Below are 24,509 nucleotides of genomic sequence, written 5' to 3' on the forward strand. Positions count from 1 at the left end.
AACAAAACAACATTTGCAGTTGAAGTCACTATTGATTATCGATTAAGTTGAACCATTTGAAATTGCCATTTATTGAGATTAAACAAAGTGGTTGACTATCAGTAATTTACATGGTTAATCTGATAAAAGATCATTTATGGTTGGTACCTTGTGAATTGCATCCATGTTATTCATAGGAATCATTTTTTTTCAATTCAGTCCTTTAACTTTTTAGTGATAGAGATCATATAAAATTGTTTGCTTTAGTGTTTGCTGGCTTTTAAGTTTCTAAAATTGCCATAAATGTCAGTTGGGTCAAAAGATGGACTTCAGTGTGAAAATCAATCATGTGGGGAGCTTTCAAAGAAGCTGTGTGTGTAGAAAAGTACTAGTTATATTTTAATGCTTATGGAAAATCGAAGAGAACTTGAACATCCATGAAATGTAAGTGCGTTCCACTTCCTGGCTTTCAGAATTCTATATCCAGGTCCCGTGCGCTCTTCTCAGCTGGACAGGGCTTTCCCTTTATTGCCTCATGAACAAAGAATGCCTGTCTGACCTTTGTGAGTTAACTCAGATCATTCCTCATCACAGAATGCTCTTTTGACTTGGTTTATAAATTCTATTCATTTTTCTTAAGTTTTAACTTTTCTATGAAATTTTTTACATTTATTACAGCTCTTATCATTTTCTCCATTTTCTAAATCCCTTTTTATAATATTTTATATATTTTGTACAACACAGCCTAACAAATTATCTGTCATATTTCATACTGTTATTTCTTACGACTTAAAGTTTTTCTTCCTAGGTTGATAAGAAATTTGTTGTTTTACTTGCAAATGCTTACTGTGCTAGGCACACAATAGATGTTTGATGAATTGATTACAATCAGAAGCAGACTAAATGGAAGAAATTAAACAAAATGAGAATTGTTATGTTTAAGTGAATATTTCATTGGTGAATTTTTTTCCTCTTATTTTTTCTAAATTTTATATAATTTTGCTGTACTACTATAAACATTTACAATATATAAAATAAACAGCCATTAGATTGTTTTTTACTGATGTCTTAAACTTGTAATTGTTGTAGTAACATTGGATGCAAATATATTTAATTCATTTAGTGCTTTAATATCTCTTACATGTTAAATTTATATATTTTTTTCTTTAATAGGAGGAAAGGACAGACGAAGTGGCCTCATTCTGACAATTCCATTATGCCTGGAACAGACAAATATGGATGAGCTGAGTGTCACCTTAGACTACCTACTCAGCATTCCAAGGTGACTCTAAAGGTGTCTTTTCTTAAATTTCAATATGTTTTCATTTACTTACGAATGATTCCTGCTGTTGTTAAAGTATACTTTGCTATCTTATCTGCTTTTATTAGCAGTGAAATTATAATTGAAAACACAAGAATCAATAATATATGATGCCACAGCAGATAAAATAAAGACATTTTATATTCTTGATGCACTAAATGATACTGATTTCTAAAATGTATATACTGTCAACTTTTAAGGAGTGCAAAGATTGAGCATCTGTCTATATACCATGTAATTTGAGAAAACTTAGAAAAGTGAATTCAGTAGAAAGCTCTTGTATTTAGGTAGCTATTTCACTAAATAGATATAAACACATCTGTATGTTTTAATATATTGAATGAAAGCTATTTGGAGTTTAAAACATTTTTATTTTTAAAAAATGCAAAAAATGTTTATGTTTTAATCCAAAGATCATTGGATTTTTAATTTTTATATTTCTTTGGTGAAGACAAAACTTAAACCTTTCTATTTGCTTGAGCCTACCCATCATTTCAACAACAAGAACAGAAAAGCCCCCTCCCCAGCTTCCTTTCCCATATGTGATATTTGGGGACTGAAGTCTGACTGCACATTAGAATCATCTGGAGATTTTTTCCAAAGTTTTAATGCTTGTGGGTCCACCTCCAGAGAGTCTGATCCAATTGTTTTTGGGAGGACTGCTCATCAGACTTTAAAAAAAATTCTTTAAGCTTCCCGGATAATTCTAATATGCAGTCACATTTGCAACCCACTGCAGCAAAGTGCAGGAATGAGGGCAGATTGTTTTGTGTGTGTTTGTAAAATATAGGGGTGGTAAAAGGAACAAAACTACCTTTTACATAATGCTCTTAAGCTCGAAATAGTGAATTTTAAACATTTTAGTCAGAGCAAACAATTCTTTGTATCCTTTTCCTATATTTGCATTATTGACATAATAGATTATTTCATTTTAAACCACCTTGAAGAATACAGGGTTAAAATTACATCTTAGAACAACTGACTTTAATCACATCTGCTTCCAGTATTGGTGTATAATGATTCTGTTGCTGAATGTTTTTTCAATATTGGGAAAATAGAGGTCTTAAAGTGAAAATTTTCAGTCTTTTTACTTTCTAGAAAAGAAAGTTATCAGACTTCACAGTGTATTAGTACTGAATAACCTTGCTAATTCTCTGAGCTGCTGATTGCCAATTTGTATTATTCATCTTTAGATAACGAACTGCTTTTTAGGTAAATGGCACTAGCTAAACATATAGCTAACAAATTATGAAAAAATATTCATGGATTCATAGATGGTTAAAAGTGTTCAGGGAACTTAGAGACCATCTGAATCAACTGCCTTATTTTACAGTTGAGGGAATTGAGACTCGGAAGTTAGTTACTTGCCCAAGATCACACAGCTAATTAGCAGTAGAGCTGGGATTAGAATCTGCAGTTCCTGGCACCAATCCAGAGCTCCTCATACTTCAGATGAATAGAGTACAGTGTAGTTGCATCTTATGTGGGGTGAGGGTCTGAAGTTAAAATGTAATGCAAAAATTACTGATAGTCAAAATTACGCTTGAAAAATGCCTAAGGAAGAATTAGAGACTTATGAACTATTTTTCCGTGAACATGCTAGATTTTCTTCCAGCATTGGAACATGTCAGTCATGGAGGCTGAGTTCTGGAAGACACAGTCGGCTTGTGGTTAGGTGTGTGATAAGAAAATGCACGCTTGTATATACTAGAACCAGGATCAGCCTGCCAGGATGCTCACACTGTAGGGTAAATGACCAGTTTCACTCATGCAGCCTGTCTGCTCACTCTGGGTGTGCAAACAGGAAGTACAATGGAGGGCAAAATAGCGTACACTATTTAAACGTTCTCTCTCTCTCTTTCTTATATAGATATACATATAGTACTATTTCAGTGTAAATTATGAATCAGTTTCTACAGAGCTACACATACCTACCTGCCAGCTAATAGAAAAGTTGTAAGTTGAAGCAAGATGAAAGAACTTAATTTAGCAAGACAAAATAGATACCTGGATACTTTATTTTTGATAATTGTTCTGCTAAAGTTTGACCGTCTCACATATTTGTGAACGCCCTGACTTTTTAGCCTTCTGCTTTCTTGGATCAACCTCCTATAACTTTGGCGTTTAAAAACGTAGTTGGCAGCTTTATATCAGTGCTTGCCATTTCATTAGAGAGCTAGAGGGTTTTTGAGCTCTTCATTCCAACTCTGGACAGTAGTTTATTAGGTGCAGCCTTAAAAACTGATTTTTCTCCTTCAGAATGCCTGCCATTAAAACTGCTTTTAAATTGTATTATGAGAGATTTCAAATACACAAAAAAGTTGAAGGAATAGTGCAGTAAACACCATTATGCCCATCACTTAGAAGCCTGCAACTAATGTTGTAATACTTTATCACGTATCTATGTGTTTATCCACCCCTCTTTCCATCCCAGAACGGTTTTTTTTTTTTTTTTTTTCAGAACGGTTTTTAAGTTTACCCTGTCAGATCAGTCTCAGCTTGGGTCTAGAAAGTTTTTCCTTTTTTAGTATGTCTGCATTCTTTTTGGTGTGACTTGTTTCTCCCAGACTCTGCTGTTAAAGCTTAACTCCTCCCTACTGTGAATGTCTCCAGACAGCTCCAGCAGTGTAGCTAGCTAATGCGGCCTCTTCTTTATAGGAGATGTCCAAAAGTAGTCTTTCATTGCAGTGAAAATGTTAACATTCTGAATATAGTAACAGCTTTTTAAAAGTATTTAAAAATGGAAAGAAACTATTTAGTTCTTACCCATATTTTATGCTTAGTTTCATGACCAGGAGCAAGGTGTGATACATACTTATTTTAAATGGGTAACCCAGTACAGTTGAAAATGGGGCCATTTCCTGATTCCTTTACACACAGCTTGGTCCTAAACTTGTTTTTGGTTTCTGACTCTTGAGCAGAGGGCTGAGAAGAAAGGAGAAGTTCAGGTTAATTGTAACCTGACCTGAATACTAAGTTTATGTTCAGGTAACTCCTCATGTCCAGGTCTGTGTGGAGTTCAGCACTAACCATTATTGCCCCATTTTCTACAAAGGGTTTTTAATAAAAAATAACATAGACTGACACAGCTGGGCCAACCTGAGTGTTAAATTTTAGGAGAGGTAAATGGAGTTTTTCTTTTGTTTTACCAGCGATTGCTGTACACTTTAGACATAAACAACATGATTAGAAATTATGAGTCCATGACTCAGAAAGCAGAATCAAATTCAAGATTACCTTATGGAGATAAAGAAAAGATATATAAATTAATCTGCAAATCTTTTCATTAAAAAAGTAAATATTGAGATTAGCACTAAACAAAACCTCACAAGTAGATCTTTATCTCATATCATTTCTTTATATATTTCAAAATTTTAAGTCAGAAGCATATTCACATTCAAAGTATAAAATGAAATTTGTGTCAGTACTATTACACAAAGTATGATTATAAGATATTGAGACTACCAGCTTTTTAAAAACATGTGGCAAAACATATGCATCAGTGTTTCTCAACCTTCTTTGTCATTGTTATCTTTGTAAGGAGCCCTTTTAGGCAGCTTTTCCTATTCACTTCTGCTTGATGTCATAGAGTTTACTGTTAAATCAGTCTGATATTAGAGTGCAGAGCCATGTTTCATTTATCTCCATATTCACAAGGCCAATAAAAATGATTTGGAGACCTTAGGTGTTTGTTATATGGATATTGAAGGAACCAACCAGACTTAGCAATAAAGTCATAGAAACGACTTAAAATATATTATGAAAGGAGATATAACAGCTGTGTATGGTGAAATATCATTTGAATCCCATACAAGTAGTTTTGTAACTGCCAGAATTCTATGGGGCATATATTCTGTACATTCAGAATTTTAAAAAATTTATCTGTGGACATTTTTATTCAAAGAAAATCCTACAGAGAAACTAAATTTATAAAAGAGCTAGAAGTGTAGGCCCACAGCCATTCCTGCTCATCCCCACCTTCTCAAATTCCACTTCCACTGCAGTGCCCCCTCACCCGCTTTTAAGGAGCCTCCTTGGAGCTTACAGGACTCTGCAGAGCACTTAGAAGGTAATTTGAATATGAATATAACACTGATTGGTTCAGTATAGTCTGTGAGAGTGTGACTGGGATGGCTCTTCTTTTTTAATTTATTTTTTATACAGCAGATTCTTGTTCGTTATCTACTTTGTACATATTGGGATGGCTCTTCTTTATTTTTGTTTTTTTATGGGACATGCTTCTCAGAAAGTTTAAGGCAGTGCCTTCCTTTCTCCTCCTTAGCAAATGCACTTCTGGCAAATGACGGTATAATTGTGTTGATCTTAGAGTTACTTCAAAGCACTGTAGTTAAGTGCTCTGAACATGCTTTATGCTGTTGATGAGTGCTTTTATAATATTTACTTCATTCAACGAATATGTATTGAAAACTTACAATGTCCGTTTTAAAATGTGACAGCTAAGCTAGCATTTCCTTTCTTTACCACGTATTTTTAAATTTCCTGTCTCCTCTGTTCCCTTTTCATGTGTTTAAGTTCACGTCGAGGGATGGCTCGGTTGTCAAGCTGGACTAGTACAGCAATAGCCAAGCTAATTTCTCTATCTCCAGTCTCTCCCCAATTTGTACACAAGGACAAGATAAATTTCACCAAAACAACAGTTCTATCATCCTTCTCAGTTTTCTAGGACCTCCTCTCCTTTCCACACAATGAATTTAATTCAGTAGTCATTTATATTGTTGCTACCAAGTGCAGACATTGTACACCGTGCATTGTGAAGGCAAGAAAGACTAGTGTGTGCTCTCAAGGACAGTCTTTCAGCCTTCTTAACTGCTATGCCAAGACCTTGTGTGATTTGACTTAACCCTTTCATTTCATATTTCTTGAGCGCTTATCATGCAAGGCACTTAGTTTTATAGCACTTGTATTAATTAACTCAGTCTTCAAAATAACAATATTATTATCCCTATTACATAGATGAAAAAATGAGGGCAGAGAAATTTAAGAAACTTACCCAAATTAATAACTGGTACCTTTGCTTATATTCCTCTTGCTCTGTATCCTTTTATGTTAAGTTTCATTAGCTCCTTTATGTCGGTACTTCCCAGAGTCTTCCAGCTGTTCTCCAGACTTACAGCACTTGCCGTTTCTGACTCTTAGGCATTTAATCATAATGTGTTTAATGATAATTCTTGAATTTTTACATTTATTATTTAAGTTTTACATTAAAAAATTTCAAAGATATATGTTTCCCTAGTAACATTAAAAAGGTGACGTCAGTGAGTGTAAAGTAGACACTAATTAAAATACTTTTATTTTACCTTTTCACCTTTCTAAATGATCTTAAGCTTCTTGAAGGGAGAAACTGTGTTGTATAATACATATTTTTTCATAATCCTGTGCAGTACCTCATATTGATACTTAGTAATCAATAGTCAGTGGATATGGGTTTCTGCTCTTTATCTTACTTAAGTTTCTTCATAGCTCTGTGTACTCAAATGCAGCCTGGCTGATCATTTTCAGAACATCTCACATTTGTTGGAAAATCAAACATGTAGAAGTTGCAGCTCAGTAGAAGCTATTTTGGTGGATAAGAAGTTTGTCTAGGCTGGTCTTGCTTTCCTTTGAAGACATTAAATTTGAAATGGACCTGGGAATTTACTTATGGGTGATGATTGGGAGGCATATGTGAAAAAGACTATCCTATACTTAAGGAAATAATAGATAACAGTAAGTCATTTAATTCTCATAACAGCCCTATGAGACGAGCACTATCATCCTTATCTCTTACATATAAGGGAACCGAGGCATAGAAAGAGTGGGTAATTTAAGTATCTTGACCTAGAACCTGTGGCATACCAGGGTTGGAGGGGGATTTGGACCTAGTGGTCTGACTCCAAGCCTGTGTTTCTAGCCACTGTTGTATTCACCTCTGTTATAATCACAGTGCCATAGCTATTGATAACTTTTAATATTCATTTGCATTTAACCTGCATCTATCACAATTGAGAATTGACATATGAAAATAACTATGGTGAACATAGTTGAGCATAACGGAAATCTTTTTTGTTTTAACATTTTCTTTCAACAGTATATTCAGCGTATATTTAAAACCATAGCATTTTTCAAGCTCAAAGGGAAATTGTTGATCATCCAGTTATAGAATCATGGAATGTCATGATTAAGAAAGTACCTTAACAGTCATCTAGACCAAACATCTTCAATCATCTAGACTAACCACTTTACCCATACTTAAATCCTCTTTATAGAAATGCTGCCAAGTACTTGCCCAGATTAATCTAATTCTGTAGAGAGTCAGCATCTATAGAAGTTACTTTTCTGTTTCTCTCAAGTATTGATTTTTTTCAAATTTGGATTTTAGGTCAGTTCTTCCTAATTGTAGAAAAACTCATTTACGTCACAGAAGAAACATCAGAACACAGAGGTTTAATGACTTGCCAAGAATCACACAGAGATGACTCATAAGTCTTCAGTCACTTAGTAAATATGTGAGATCCTACAATGAGTTCCTCATCATTCTAGGTGCTGAGGAAATGGGTGAACAAAGGCCCAGCCCCTGCCCTTATGGGCCTGATGCCCTAATGATCAAATGAATATTATAAATAAATACATAGGGCTTCTCTGGTGGTGCAGTGGTTGAGAGTCTGCCTGCTGATTCAGGGGACACGGGTTCATGCCCCGGTCCAGGAAGATCCCACATGCCACGGAGCGGCTGGGCCTGTGAGCCATGGCCACTGAGCCTGCGCGTCTGGAGCCTGTGCTCCGCAACGGGAGAGGCCACAACAGTGAGAGGCCCGCGTACTGCAAAAAAAATAAAAAATAATAAATACATAGTATGTTGGAGGTTCATAAGTCTATAAAACAGAGCATGAAAAGAATTAAGGGAGGGATGGAGTGCAAAGGAGTGTGTGGCAATATTTTATAAAATGAGAAAGTAACATTTTACCAGAGATGAGTGAAGTGAGGGCCAGGCTATACAGATACCTGATGAAAGAGCATTTAAGAAAGAGTATCTTAGACAGAGGGAGCAGTAAGTGGAAAGGCCCTGAGTCAGGAGCAGGCTCAGTGTGTTGTGCGATCAGTAGGGAGGGTAGTGTGGGTGGAGCAGTTTGAGAGAAGGAGGGTTCTGGGAGAGCCCTCAGAGGGGCTGCAGTCAGAACTTAGAGGACCTCGTAGGCCATGGTAAGGACTTCAATTCTGAATGAGAAGGAAGGCCATTGTTACATTCCTACCGAGGAGTGATATGATCTGCGTCTTCTAACATTTCTAGAGGCCCTCTATATTTAAAGCTGGAAGCTGCCAACGTATCATTAAGACAATAATATCCTTGCTTTCTGGAAGCATATTATCTGATGAAGATGAATTATAAACAAGCAATTATAATAAAACCATAAGTAAAATTAGTGCCATTAAGTAAGTATAAGCAGAGCTCTCTGAGTGGAAAGAAGGAGCCCTTAGTCGTAATCAAAGAAATTAGTGAAGAGCTGCAGAAAATCCATTGACAGTCTCTTTCTAGCCAAAGTGAGTGAGCTTATTAAGGACCTGCTCTTCCTTTAATAGCTGTTTTAACTTAGGCACGTCACCCTTGAAAGGCTCTAATGGAGTAAGAACAAGGAAGTGGGGTGTTAATAGATTTTTTTTTTTTTTTGGTTAGTGGTCTTAAAATTATAAAATGTTAATAGTAGTGTAGGAATTTACTAATATAGCACTGCAGCTACACACCCTTTATAAGGGACATAATATGCTTCTAAATCGAAGTATGTTCTTGTTAAAAACAGTTTAAACCATCACTCCACTTGTAGGATTGCAATTTTTTTTAAAAAAGGGACTTCCCTGGTGGTCCAGTGGTTAAGAATCCACACTTTCAATGCAGGGGCATGGGTTCAATCCCTGGTCGGGAAACTAAGATCCCACATGCCGTGTGGCACAGCTAAAAAATTTAAATAAGCAAACAAACTATTCCTTTCAAGTAGTTGAAAGCTCACTTGATCTTACAATCTTCAAATATGTAGTATCTTTGAATTGTGTGTATTTTCTTTATCTTAGTAAAATGTGAGAAAATTATGATTAAGGGTGTTTTTAAGTACTCTAAAAGATAAATTTAGAGTATTTTATACCCTTATGATCACTGCAGATGGCATTTGCAAGCTTCATTACTTTCTTTGTCTTAATATACAGATTAATTTAGTGTGCTTTGAAATATAGATGTCTCGTTTGTGTAAAACTTACTTGTTTAACAAAATGGTTGTGTAACCTGTACCTCATAGATGCAGGTGCCAAATTATGGGGATGACTTACTTCTCTTGGGCTCTAGTCCCAACCAGCAAAGGCCCTCCACTGGACAGCTCCATGTATCTTAGCTCCCCTTCCTGCAAATTTCCACACTGCACTGGTAGAGTCCCTGAGTTGCCGCCACTTCTCTGAAGACCACTCACTGACAGTAACTCTACTAGGCTTGTCTTTCTTTGGCTTGTATCCTCCGTAAGTCAGGGTGGTCTTCTCCTTACCTGATCCCACAACTAGCAGTTAGATGTCAGATTTGCTTCCCCCAGCAAGTCTTTATGTGCTCTTGCTGATGCAGAAGAGATCACTGTATTATTGCCTTACCCCCACGAATGCTTAGTGGATCCTTTATTTTGTAATGCAAAATCCAAAAATAGAATACTTCAACATTTTTTTATTAAGATATAAGTCACATATCATAAACATCATTTTTTAAAGTGTACAGTTCAGTGGTTTTCAGTATATTCACAAGGTTGTGCGACCATCACTCTCTAATTCCAGAACATTGCCATCAGCCCAAAAAAGAAACCTATACCCATTGGTAGTCCCTCCTCATCCCATTCTCCCCTCCTCCCAGCCCTTGTCAGCCACTAGTCTGCTTTCTGTCTCTATGGATTTACCCATTCTGGACATTTCATATAAATGGAATCATACGATACGGACTTTTGAATCTGGCTTCTTTCACTTAGCATGTTTTCAAGGTTTATCCATGTTGTAGCATATATCAGTACTTCATTTCTTTTTATGATTGAATAATACTCTATTGAATGGATTACCACATTTTTTTCCCATTCATCCATTGTTGGACATTCGAGTTGTTTTGGATTTTGGCTGTTATGAATTATGCTGCTATGAATATCTGTTTGCAGGTTTTTTGTATGGACATATGTTTCACTTTGCCTCACCTCTTGAACAGTTCTCTGCTTTCTTTGGAAGCTCAGCTTCTGTCCCTGCCTACAGAGTCACCTATTCTTCTTCCAAATCTTTAGCAATATCATCCTCATTCTTGTGACCTTACTGTTTCTCAATAGAATTGGATATCCTTCTCCAATAATCCTCTTGAGGTTAATGTGAATGTTTGGAGAGAGTAAGGGGGGATTAGTAAAATTCCCTGGACTGTTGGATTTAAATCTCAGGAAAGGGCCTGCTATTAACCTTTCCTATAATGTAGGCAATTGGGAGAACTTTGTGTGGAGAGAATTTTCACTAACAAATCCTTGCTCTGCTAAGCAAAGCTGCAGTTTCTTCCACTATATTAGAGGGAGGGCAGTTGAGATCTTTACGTTGTTGATTTTATAAGTAAAACAAATAGTAATAGTAATAATAAATAATAATAATATAGCTATGTAGTTTTGGTCATAGGATAGAGTTTTTCCATGTTGTTGTTGCATTTTACTAGGGCAGGCTTCTGAGAAGTGTTTAGTAGGTACTTGAATAATTGAATATAATATATAGCAATAACACATTTTCCAACACTCAAGATAATATTGTGCTGGTCAAGTGACTAAGAATGCAAAAGTGAAAGCAGAGGTGGGTCAGACATGGTGTATTCAAGCTTTGAATTCTTATATACACCAATGCTACTTCACCGCGTTAAATTTCCCCAAAAGAACACCAAGAAGCTTATTTCCAATGGTTTAATAATAGCTTACTTTATTTTCTACCTGTTTTGAAATATCACTTCACAACCTTACACTTCTGGCAGGAAGGAGAGACAAGAAGTACGTCCACACTTGGCAGTCATTAGTTACCTACTTCACTGTGATCCCATTTTACAGATGAAGAGATTGAGAGGCTAGTGAGACTATTTGAATGTTGCTTTGATTTCTTCTCTTTTTAAGACATTGAATTTACGTGCTTTTAGAGTAATTTTCTTACCGAATTAGCTTATAAATTGTCAGTGTTTCCTGAAATGAGAAAAATAAATTGCTTGAGAAAACTGAAAGGACACTGAAGAATTCATTTATTGACAGTGCAAACCAAGTCAATTGAGATTAATGCTGCTCCATGTATGATTACACTGTAAACTTTATTTAGGATTATTAAGAATAAAATAGGAAGCTTGTTTTAATACTCTGTAATTTTGTTTCATTTCAGTGAAAAGTGTAAGGCTAGAGGATTTACCGTGATTGTGGATGGCAGAAAATCCCAGTGGAATGTGGTGAAAACAGTAGTCTTAATGCTACAGGTAATTTTATTTTTGACTATTAGGAAGTGGTTTTATTGTACAGCAACAGATGAGGTGATAGTGGCAAACGCATTTTGTTTATTGGACTGTGCCCAAGCTTCTCAGCAGTGACTGAGTTCTGAAATGCACAGGTCACTATTGGATTGTTTAGATTCAATTCTTACAGGTTTCACTTGAGTAGTAAAATAAATTTCAACCTTATTCTAAAGGTTTGTAAATGACCAAAAATAATATGTCATGTTTAAGTAATTTAAACAACTAGGCCAATGAGTCTCAAAGTGTGAGGGCAGAGGTTATCAGACTCATCTAGGAGCTTTTGCACACTGTAGTAGCTGCATCATCCCACCTCCACCCCCTCCTAATACCACAGGTAGGGAGTACGACTGGGTAAGTCTAATCTGAAAAAGCTTCTCAGGTGGTTCTGATAGGTTTCTCCTTTCTGTTACCCTTTTTCCTTCAAAAATCACCAGGATTCATAATAGTCTTATATCTGTCTCTGATCTAGAAGAAACGTACTCTGACAGCTGTGTCCTTGGGGGCTTTAGCAGCTCACAGATAAGCATTTCATAAACAGCTGTGATTATAGAATCCCTGATCTGGTCCTAGTCTTATGTTTATATTTCCTTGTGCTCCTCACAGAATGTTTCTGTAATCCCTTGCACATAGTAGGTACCTAGTAAATACTTGTTGGTTTATTGTGAGAGTATTGAGGATACTGTGATCTGAAAGAGAAAAATACAGTATTTGAGTGATTGAAAGGGGACAGATTGCTCTGATGTACCTGGGTTTCCTTAGAAGGGCTTGTATAGAAAGTAAAAGTTAAGTGAGTTAAATAAGAGAGATTATCTAATTTAAATGAAAGAAGGTGAAAAGGACATTCCTGGCAGGGACACTGTCAGTGATAGCTCAAAAATTAAGTGAATACAATGAAAGGAGCTGATGACAGGCCAGTTTGGGGGCAATATATTGGCTGTTACGTGGGATGTTGAACATTGAATTAGGTAAATATTAGTGAGATTGAAGGAAAGATCAAGAATTTTAAATGAACTGGGAAATAATCGGTAGCTGCTTTAGGGTTCTGTGGAAAGAAATATAATTTAAAATTTTAAATGATAACTAGGGAGAATGAATCTTAATGGTTTATTTTTATTTGTGATAATTAGGAAAAAGAAATTCAAGGGATGGGAACTGGTAATTTCAGTTTTTAGTTTTAGTGCTTAGTATTGTTCAGGTACTGTGCAGTAAGCTTGCTATGTAAATGATCTCATTCAATTTCATCCTCACAAACTTGGGAGGCAGGTTCTACGATCCCCAAAGGTCTTCAGGGATTTTAAGTAATGTACCCATGGGAGTACATTACATGGGAGTCATGATTGGAACCTGGCACAACCTAAGCCCCAGGTTTTTATCCTTTAAAAGTGTATATTTACCAGTGGGATGTATCTGAGGTGGTTCCCAAATTATCTCCCCATTACCTTATTCTTAACAGGTTGGCCTAAACCTTCATCATTAGAATCACTCCTTTGGGTTGGAAAGGACAGGTTCCAGTGGATCAGTTTTCAAGGGAACACAGATTGGTGTCCCATAATAACTTTTTCTGTCAAATATGTTCCCAGCACTTTTGTATTCCAAACCCTGAAGATTAACTCTTCTCTGTACAAGTTGTTACAATAACTATTAGATGAGAAATCCATTAATTATGACCTTGTGTTCTTCCATTCAACTGTGTCACAGATGAGCTGTTTGGGACTTGCTGTTTGAACTGGACTTTGATCAGTGGCACTTTTGAAGAACAATCAATGGATGATTTAATCCCCTCTTGCGATTTCTTTTCTGATAGGTATTTTAACAACTTTTGGACTTATTAATAGTTAAGATTTTCAGAAGTTGCAATGGCCTGTTGTTTGCTCCTAGTCAAACAGTTTCTACATACAAAGTTATTCATTGCTTTTATTTCAGAAGGTACTGGTACTGGCTGTTTGGGAGCCCAGAGCTTAGTGCTGGCTCTGCCTGTAACAAATATTCTCTAAAATGAGTGGCTTGGTTTCTCTTGTTTCTCACAGCTTTAATACGCAATGATTTTGAAATAATATTCTAACACAATCAACATATAAATAAACCTCATTCTACTCTAAATTTCCCAGCCCCTCTGATAAAAGTTTTGATAACACTGAGGTTTTGTTTTTTTTTTTAACTTTATTCACAACCCAGTCATTGCAGGAGGTGCTAGATTTGTGATGTGCACAGTGACATGTTTAAATTGAAAAGTTTTCTATTTTCCCCTAATCAATACTTATTATTATAATTATATAACATTATTATTCAGTAGTGCTATTTATGGTCTAGAATAGTGGTTGACGACTATTTTATAAATAGAGTTTATAAATAGAGTTTTATTGTTTACATATTGTTTATGGCAGCTTTCATACTATGTGGACAGAATTGAAATAGTTGCAACAGAGACTGTATAGCCTGCAAAGCCTAAAATATTTATTATCTGGACCTTCAGAAAGAATTTACTGACTCCTGGTCTAGAACATTTGGAATGGTATGTTAGAACTTTAGCGTCAGACCGACCTGCCTTCTAATCCAGTGCCATCCCTCACAACTCTGTTCCCTTGGACAAGTTACTTTAGTTCTCTCAAGCTCAGTTTACTTTTCTGTAAAATTGGAAGGATAACATCCACTTGTTAATGTGAATTCATTTATTCAGCAAAGATTTATGGAGTATCTTCTATATGTCAGGCACTGTCATAGGCTCTGGAGATATAGGAGTAACATTATAGATAAGGTACCTGCCATTGGGAAGCCTGTATTCTTTTTGAGGAGTCAGACAATAAGCAGTTAGACAAATTACTAAGTAATGTAACATCATATAAGGATAAATGCTATGTAGAAAAATAAATTGGTGAAAAGAGACTGAGTCAGATGCTGCTACTTTAGATAGGGTGGTCAGAGAAGGTCTCTCTGAAGAGGGAATATTTGAGTAGAATCCTAAATAAACTGAGGAAGTACTCCTAGGTATAGGGCAAAGAACATTCCAGGCAGAGGAAACATCAAGGGCAAAGTCCTGAACTGGGAGCAGACTTGTCACATTCTAGGAGCAGCAAGAAGGTCAGTGTGGCTGTGTTAGAGGAGTGAGCTGAGAGGGGAGAGGTGTGAGATGAGGTCTGAGGTCATGGAACCTGAGCTTGGAGGGCCTTCTTGGCCTTGGTAAGGGGTTTGAATTTTATTCTGGGCCTGAGAATACGTGAAGCAGGGAGGCCTGCTAAGAGGATATTTCAAAAGGCTGACTAGTCTGGGAATGTTAGCAATGTAGGTGGTAAAAATGGGTAGGTTTAATTAAGATATATTTTAAAGATAGACTTCATGGGACTTGCTGATAAAATATATGTGGAATATATATTAAACTCAGTAAATGTTAATTTCCATTCTTTAGATGATATGAATAACTGCATCTAGTAAATGTGAAATTGTATTTGTCGAGGTTTAGTTTTGTCCTCTTCTTCAAGTTAATAATCACGCAGAATCTTGGCCTTTTTGCATAATGGCTGGTAAGAAATTTATTTTGTGAGAATATTGATTTACGTTATTGGAGGAAATTCTCTAAGATGATTGTGTTACAAAAAATGTTTTTCATATTATAGAAAAACCAAATTTAATAATTTCTCAACTAAAAATAATCTTGCAGCTTAAATATATTCCTGTTATAGAGATTCAGTAAAATACAAAAATAATTCACATGTACTGTCTGTATTACATTGTTTTTTGAAATCTTCTCTGAATCAGCTTGTCTTTCAAGTATTTCTGTATTGCCATGTACATTTTGAAGTTTGCAGTATTGCTTCTATTTTATTATTTTAATTATTTTCCAAAGGTCTCCTAGTTACTCAGCCTAATCATGAATATCTAATAATTTATAACTTTAATAAATTATTCATTTTACATGTATAATTTGTAAATTTTTTTTGTATTCTATAGAATGTTGTTCCAGCTGAAGTGTCCCTCGTTTGTGTAGTGAAGCCAGATGAATTCTGGGATAAGAAAGTAACACATTTTTGTTTTTGGAAGGAAAAGGATAGACTTGGCTTTGAGGTAAATATACTCTATAAGAAAATGGAAGTGTGTTAAATCTTTAAAAACAGAATTTGCTGGTATTATTTTGTTTGTTCAGCATTGGATACTAAGCAGTGCTTATGCAATGCTCAATCAGTGCCTAAGTAATGATTAATATTTAGTCAGCATTCACATACTTGTTGAATGAATTATGATTCTTTGTCAAGGCCACAAATGCTTTCTTGTTTTCATTTTCATCACTCTTTGTAAATCTTTGGAATAAGTAAAAGCTTTTTATTAAAAACATTTTTAGGGACTTCCCTAAAAATCCGACATGCTGCACAGCACGGCCAAAAATAAATAAATAAATGAAAATGAAAATAAAAACATTTTATTACCTTACCAAGAAGACATTTAACTAATACTAGGAAATCCTAGACATTCAGAAATTAAAGTTAGAGCCTACTTTGTATGATGTCATAATTATTTCTTAGTATCTGGTTTGGTTTTGATACATGAACACAGTTATCCGTACTTTCCTATTGGCATTACTCTCTCCCTCTTACTTTTCTTGTGTGAAAGCTTGGTTGACCCTTGAACAACATGGGTTTGAACTGCACAGGTCCACTTACAAGTGGACTTTTACAGTCAGCCCTCCCTATTTTTGGGTTTAACATCCACAGATACAGAGGGCCAACTGTATTCATTGTACTTTGCCATTTTATATAAGGGAATTTAGCACCTGTGGGTTTTGGTATCCATGGGGTTTCCTAGAACCAGTCCCTTGTGGATACTGAGGGAGGGCTGTACCTATTATTGTAGATCAGAAAGAAGTCCTAAGATGGAATACAAATTTAAACAATTCAGTCATATTTTTCCTTCCACAGCCTATTAATCCCAGCTTCCTAGTAGGAGAGTTGATAGATACTAAACTTTACATTAGTTAGTGTGGAAGCACTGAAGGGTGCAAAACCTAACTCAACCCTGTAGAATCTAGCCTTGGAATGTTTACAGGAGTCAGACAATAAAGACTCATTGTGGACTTTGCCAGACTACAATAGTCATTTTTATTTTCAGTAAAGTCAGTTTTTCTTGGTATGGAGGAAAAGTCTCCAAGGTGTCTAAGATAAAGATTTAAGAAAATCTAGTTAAAAGTTTTTAAATGATGTAGCACAAAATGTCTTTAAAATGTGTGATTTTTTTCTGCACTTAAAAAAAATGTTAACTGCAGTAAAATTCTTCCATTTTAGTGTACAGTTCTGAGAGTTCTGACAAACACAAACCGGTCTGTAACCATCACCATAATCAAGAAACTAAGGAATATTTCATTACTCCAGAAATTCTCTCATGTTCTTCTGTAGTCAACTCCTCCTTCCATCTTTAGTCCCTGACAATCACTGATCTGTTTTATGTCCCTGTGGTTTTTGCCTTTTCCAGAATGCCATGTAACTGGAATGATAAAGTACGTAGCATTTTTAATCTGCTTCTTTCACATATGCATTTGCATTTGGGATTCATCCATGTTGTTGGATGTACTGGTAGTTCCTTTCTTATTGCTGAGTAGTAATCCACTGTGTAGATGTACCACAGTCTGTTTATCCATTCTCCAGTTGAGGGACATTTGGGGTTGTTTTCAGTTTTTGGTGATTATAGATAAAGTCACTGTAAACATCTGTGTATAGGCTTTTGTGTGAAGTTTTTATTTTAAGAGATAAAATACCTAGGAGTGGGATTCTTGGGTCATATGGTAAGTGTATGTTTAATTTTATAAGAAACTTCCAAATTGACAGTTTCAAAGTGGCTGTATGATTTTGCATTCCCACAGGCATAGTGTGAAAGTTCCAGCTGCATTTTTGTCAGCACTTAGCATTGTCAGGTTTTCTTTGTTTTTAAATTATAGTTACTCTAGTAGGTGTGTAGAGGTATCTCAGTGTGGTTTTAATGTGCATTTCTCTAATGACTAATGACGTGAGTATATTTTCAAGTGCTTGTTTGCCATCCATGTACCTTCTTTGGTGGTGTCTGTTCAATTCTGCCCAATTTTTAAAAAAGAATTAAGGCTTTTTGTTTTCTTATTATTGAATTTTGAGAGTTATTTATATATTTTGAATAGAAATCCTTTATCAGATATGTTGTTTGCAAAAATTGCATCCCCATCTGTTGTTCGCTTTTTCATTCTTTTAACAGCGCTTTTAAAGAAGTTTTTAACTTTGATGAAGTCTGATTTTTAAATTTTTCTTTCATGAATCAGGCTTTTGGTATCATAGCTGAGAAATCTTTGCCTAATCCAAGGTCACAAAGATTTTCTCTCATGTTTTGTTTTAGATGTCGTATAATTTTAGGTTTTATATTTAGATTTATCCATTTTGAGTTAATATTTGTATAAATTATAGTCTGACAATATGTATTTTATGACTTCGGTTATTTTAAGTTTGTTAAGGTTTGGTTTTTGACCCAATATATGCTCTATCTTGGTGATTTCCTTATGTACATGTGTTCTCCATGTACTGTGCATGTGTATTCTGCTGTTGTAGGTGGAGTGATCTGTAATTGTCAAGATTGTTCACAGTGTTGTTCAGGTCTTCTATAGTCTTTGTAATATTCTGTCCACTTATTCTATCAATTACTGAAAGAGGAATATTGCATTCTTCAACTATAATTGTGGATTTATTTCTCATTTCTATCAATTTTTTCTTCATGTATTTTTAAGTTCTTCTGTTGAGTTCATAGATTTAAAATCATTATGTCTTCTTACTGAGTTGACCAGTTTATCATTTCATTATTAAATGTCCCTTTTTTATCCATGATAATAATCTGGTTCTGAGGTGTACATTGTCTGATACTAATGTAGCTACTCCAGCTTCCTTTGACTACTGTTTGCATATTGTATCTTTTTCCATATTACCTGTTTACATATCATCTATTTACCTATTTCTTTACATTTAAAGTGGATTTTTTTATAAATATAGTATAGCTGGGTCTTGTTTTCATATCCAGTCTGACAGTCTGTCTTTTCATTGGTTTATGAGACCATTTATATTTAATGTAATTATTAATATGGTTGGATTAAAATCTTCCATCTTGCTAGATTTTATGTATTTTTTTCTTTTTCTGTCTTCTTTTGGATTGAGTATTTTTATGATTACATTTTATCTCCATTATTGACTGGTAATTTATATCTCAAGTATTTTTTTCCAGTGGTTGCCCTAGGTTTACAATATACATCTTTTATTAACGGAGTCTTATCTTCAAATAATATACCACTTAACACTGGTAATTCCTTAATACAGTATATCTCTAATACTTTCCTTCCATTGTTTACATACATTTTACTTTTACTGTAGTGTAAGCACACAATATATTGCTACTGCTTTTGCTATAGATAGTCTCTTGTCTTTTATAGCAATTAAAATAATAAAAAATGAATTTCAGTTTTACCTTCATATATGACATTTCTTTACTACAAACTTTTACTTTGCTAATATGTGTTGTGAATGATCATAAGATACATTTAACATATAGCATTTCCCATACTTAGTTTTCCCCAGGGCTCTTCCTTTGGGAAGCATCTCCTGGAAGTATGGTTGCTCACAACACCCAGTGTTCTTCATTTCTTTTCAGCTTTTTGGTTGGTATGTTCCTTCTGCCTAAAGAACTTCCCTTAAAAATATCTTACATTCCAGGTCTGTTGGCATTGAGTTTTCTCAGATTTTGTTTGCCTGAAAAAAGTCTTTATTTCAGTTTTGAAAGTATGTTCTGTTGGTATAGAATTTTCTTTCACTGTTTGTTTGATTTTTTTTCTTTTAGCACATTAACTATATCACACCATTGCCTTCTCATTTCCTTGGTTTCTGAGGAGAACTCTACTATTATTTGTATCTTTGGTCCCCTATATGTTATATATCTTTTATCTTCCTTGGCCACCTTCAAGATTTTTGCTTTGTTTTTGGTTTTCAGCAAAAACTGAAAAAAATTTTCAAATCTAGACATTTTGTAATGTCTAGGCATGTTTTATTTGGTGTTAATTCTGTTTGTTGTTTGCTGTACTTCTTGGATCTCTGGTTTGACTTCTGCTATCACTTTTGGAAAATTCTTAGACATTTTCATTTCAAATATTTCCTCTGTCCCATTTTGTTTTTCTACTCCTTCTAACCTCCAATTGCATGTATGTTAGACCATTTGAAAATTTCTCACCATTCTAGGTTGGTGCTCTATTTCTTTTTCTTTTTGTGTTTCAGTTTGGGTATTTTCCCTTGATCCATTTTCAAGTTCACTGTTTGTTTCCTTGGCTGTGTTGAGTTTATTAATGAGCCAGTTGTAAATGCACTTTATCTCTTTTACCAGGTTTTTGGTTTGTAGCATTTCTACTGGATTCTTTCTTATGGTTTCTGTCTCTTTGCTGTAATCCCCATCTGTTTTGCATGTTGTCTTGCAGTTCTTCCATGAGAACTGTTAGCATATATCATAGTTATCTTAAATTCCATACCTAATAGTTCCAATATCTGGGTCTGTCTTACTCTAGTTATGTTGTTTGGGTTTTTTTCCTGACAGTGGGTTGTTTTCTTTCTTGCTTTTTGTATGTTGGGTGTTGGACATCTTGTTTAGGACAGTAAAGACTGAGATAAATCGTATTTTTGCCTGCACATGGACCCATCTTGGTTTGTGCTAGGATTTTAGTGGGGCAGGGGAGGGGTTGGTTTAGTCTAGCCAGGAGTTGAATTGGCTTTGGCTTTTGTTGTTGCTCTTCTTTTCCTCAGTGTATCACAGGCTTTAGATTCCTCTAGAGTTAGTGTTTGTCTCACCCTGAGCTGTAGGTCTTTCCTTTGCACCTGTGCCTCAGAAGAGGTCTGTCTTTGCACTGTTGACCCTCCTCAGGAATAGAGTGCTGTTACTTGTTACTCAGTGTTTGTCGGTAGGGCATTTTCTGTTGTTCTGATTCAGCCTCAGTCTTAGGCAGGCTCTGTGACCCAGGGTTTAGGGGATAGGGCCCTCTTCCCCAGCTTTAGGAGGCCTATGGTAGTCTGGGCTCATAATATATTCCTGCCTCCATTGGGATAGAGGGCCTGTCTTTCCCCTTCCTATATCAGCAGTGGGGTTTTATTTGTGCTCTAAGGTCATCCAGGCTTGCTGCCTTCCCTCGGGACCTGAAGGTTTTTGTTCTCTAGGGGAGAAAGAGTTGAAGAATCTGGGCTGTGCTTCAGCTTCATGCCTTTACAGTGGTGGTTGCTGTGTCCTTCTTCCAGAGCTGTTTTGAAGTTTCTTATCTTCCCTACCCCCAATCTTTCTTATGAGTCCCTGGGAGGTCTGTGGAGAAGAGTCTACAAGTGAGTTTGAATTCTTCTTGTATCTTTGCTTCCCACAGGTTCTGTGCTTTCATACTAAACTACATGTGGCCTTAAGCAATTCATTAAAAACTTTAGCTGAATTCTTACCTGGCTTGTATCATACCTGGTATTTTCCCCATGTAAGCAAGTGCTCCAGCTCCATGTGTCCTTGGATTTCATCTCTCCTAAGATTTCAGGTTAATTGGTTTTCCTGTGGACTTAAAACTCTCTGATGGGTTCAAGAAAAGTTGTCATTTTTCAGATTAATATGCATTATTTTGTTGTTGTAAGGATTGGAACAATGCTCTTTCCATCTTTCTACATATCCTAAGCAGAAGACAGTTGTTTTGTTGTTCAGTTTTATCTTGCAGACTTTTGTCACTGGTTGACTTGACTGTGATGTAGACTTATTAGAAGCTGTGTGCCAGCAGTGTAAGGGAAGGTAGCCCTGGCTGCTGGATTATGTTAGGAAAGGTGTTACCCTGATTGCTGGATAGGAAGCCGCATACCAAGGAGGAGAATCAAAAGTGTAGTGAGGGAAGAAAGCAAAAGCTGAATGTAGGAGGCCTGGATGTTGCCATGGTGAATGAGTATTTCATACAGGCAGGGAAGTCTACCTTTCATGCCAGGGGCATGCAGGAAATGTTGCTCTGAAGGAATGCAAAGTGGACGGAGCCCAGTGGTTCAGAAACTAACTCTGTGAACTCCAAATAGAAGCAAAGGTCCTTTTTGTGAGGAACCTGTCACATCCTGCTTAGGTGTGTGCATCTGATCAGAAATGTATGCCTAGTTGGGTCTCATGCTATATGAATTTGTAGTGGCTAAATACCTTGCATCTTGGAGGAAAAAATGGAAGACAGAGAATTCCTGTCTGCCTTGAACTGATATCATAGATTGATGTTTTAAGACTCAGGTTTTAAAGCTTCTTCTGTCAATATATTTTCTTTTAGACACTAAAGAGATTCAGTTAGAATATTTTTCCCAAGTAAATAAGCACTAGACACTTATTTAAAAGCCTAATGTCCTAATGAGACGAGAGTAATTTCAAATGCTGGCTAATATACCGCCAAACATAATCAGCTTTAAGGGGCAATTCAACACCAGCCATTAAATGATACTTAGAGTTATATATAATTAAATTCAATATAGATGTTTGTTTGATTAATAATTATTTTCTTTGATATCATTTTGGATCATTTGGGCTGTTGTAATTAAGCCTATGTTTTTGTATATATTCTAAATATTTTTAAAAGGATAACTTTGTTATGAGTACTGGTGTTCCTGTAAGCAAAAGTTTTTGTTTTACCTTATTGAATTATTGAATTATTCATAACACAGACTTATTACTAGCTGTCCACAATATTCATCAGATAAACACCCAGTTGTCATTTTAATGACAACCTGTTTCCATGATTTCACATTTTCTTGCCTATCATCCTAAGTTCTTTCTTCTAGATGGGCTTCCTCTTGTTCACTTCCCTAATGTTTTTCATCAGCAACTGAATATTCCTTTCTCATTGGTCACCTAAATGTTTCTTTAGATATCCTTCTTGTCTCTGAAATTGATACCTTTCATTTTCTTTGATACCTGTTCATTTTCCTTTTTAGCAACTCAGATATTCCAGTACTTTCTGACCTTCAGCAACATTATACCTGGTGGCTTTGATACCTTTTGCTGGTTAGATAATAGTATCTATAGTCTGTCTAATGACAAGGTAAAATTGAAGTAGTACTGGCGTTAACCTTATCCTCAAATTGAGAAAGTAATAATCAAACTGATCTCACCTTCTCATTCTTTATTGTCATTCATGGTAGTCAAAGTATTATTTTTACTGGTGATGATAACAAGCCACCATTCTAAGTTGTTTTCTTCTCTTACCTCGTCTTATTACTACATCTGATCCTGTTCTCTTTTTGAGGCCATACTAATGTTAGGATCTAGGACCAAAGACTTCCTTCATGTTTCTCTGTCAAGAAAACCTCTGGCTCCATCTCTTCTGACTTCTTTGTACCTTTTGCAGAAAGTTATTTCCTTTAGTGAGAAAAATATCCTTTCACAAACAGATATAAGCAGACATACCCTTTGAAATAGTATGTGTATAACACACACACATGAATCTGTACTAAGCACACAAAGATATATACAAAGACACATTTTCACTTTAGATCTTGCACACACATTGTTAGCATAAATAAAATTTAAAAGTAAAACATCTGAGTGCCTACAGAGTGAAAGGTTCAGTGTTAGGTTCTTTAGGAATGTTTTATTAGGAGAGGATAAGTGTTTTAGTTACATATGGAAGAGTGGGAGTAAAGGAGAAATAAGTTTTAAGTCTTTTTGTAAATTGAATTCCAGAAAACCTTCATAGATGTTTTGATTAAAGACCATATGATAAATATCTTTCTCCTCAAACTTGCTGAACAATGCTGTGTGCTAGTTAATAACTACTGTGGCTTAGTTCAATTTGTCTTGTCTTAACCTAACATATATAAAATAAAGGAAAAAGTAATATTTATGTAGGACTTTACTATTTTAAAAATATTATGCTTTTTTAATTTCCTTTGAAAAGACTTGGCAAAAACTCATGTAGGTAGTGGTCTTTTTCCCTCCTTTTTGTAGTTCCTCCATTTTACTCTGGTTCCGTTTGTGCTTGTTACTAGGTTTCAGATTTCCCTGGAAATAGATCTGAAATTTAGATTTCTGATTATTAAAATGATAGCTGCTTTGAATATAACCAATAAACGTTTTCTTCAAGAATTTAATTGTATCCATACATATTAGGATATTCATGGAGGTGGATATTTGAAGATAATTAACAATTGCTTACTAGATAAAAATTAGAATATAATCCCCATCACATCCCTGAACAGGTAAGATAAAGCATATGTTAAAGTGTGATTTTCATAAGGGTAAAATCATGACTCTCATGTAAATATAAAATAAGTGTAAATTAAACATATTATGCAAATCATTAACTAATGAAGTTATCAGTAATTTGTGAGGTGTGGTTCAAAGAGCATTTGAAGAATTTAGGATTTTTATAGGCAGATAAGATTGCCAAATTAGATACAAAACTAGTTAATGTCCTGCAGATCCATAAATTCTAAACTTTGAGGTTCTCTGTTACCCTACTGGACGGAAATTTTAACTACTGCACAGATCATAAATTATTTGCATTTCTTCTGGACAAAATCTAAAAGTTAACCCTTGTCCCTACAGATGTTAGTACCTATTGATTAGTCTGTAGAAAGTCAGTCGAAGGCACGAGCTCCACACTGCATGAACTAACACCCAGTATTATCTTTTGACCATTCCCTAAGATTTAGATAGTTTTTTGGA

At 35.3% G+C, this 24,509-nt stretch overlaps 1 protein-coding gene across 5 annotated transcripts in view; it reads left to right on the forward strand.

Moving 5' to 3' along the window:
• The window catches only part of SESTD1 (SEC14 and spectrin domain containing 1), a 145,396-nt gene that overhangs the window by 49,418 nt on the left and 71,469 nt on the right, over positions 1–24,509 (forward strand). For all 5 annotated transcript variants that reach the window (XM_067741363.1, XM_067741360.1, XM_067741359.1 and 2 more), the window contains 3 exons: positions 1,153–1,261; positions 11,699–11,789; positions 15,771–15,884. In XM_067741363.1, the coding sequence (XP_067597464.1) occupies positions 1,153–1,261; positions 11,699–11,789; positions 15,771–15,884 (314 nt within the window). The remainder of the gene's footprint in view (positions 1–1,152; positions 1,262–11,698; positions 11,790–15,770; positions 15,885–24,509) is intronic.

The sequence above is a fragment of the Pseudorca crassidens genome, chromosome 6 (assembly GCF_039906515.1).
Source record: "Pseudorca crassidens isolate mPseCra1 chromosome 6, mPseCra1.hap1, whole genome shotgun sequence".
NCBI lineage: Eukaryota > Metazoa > Chordata > Mammalia > Artiodactyla > Delphinidae > Pseudorca > Pseudorca crassidens.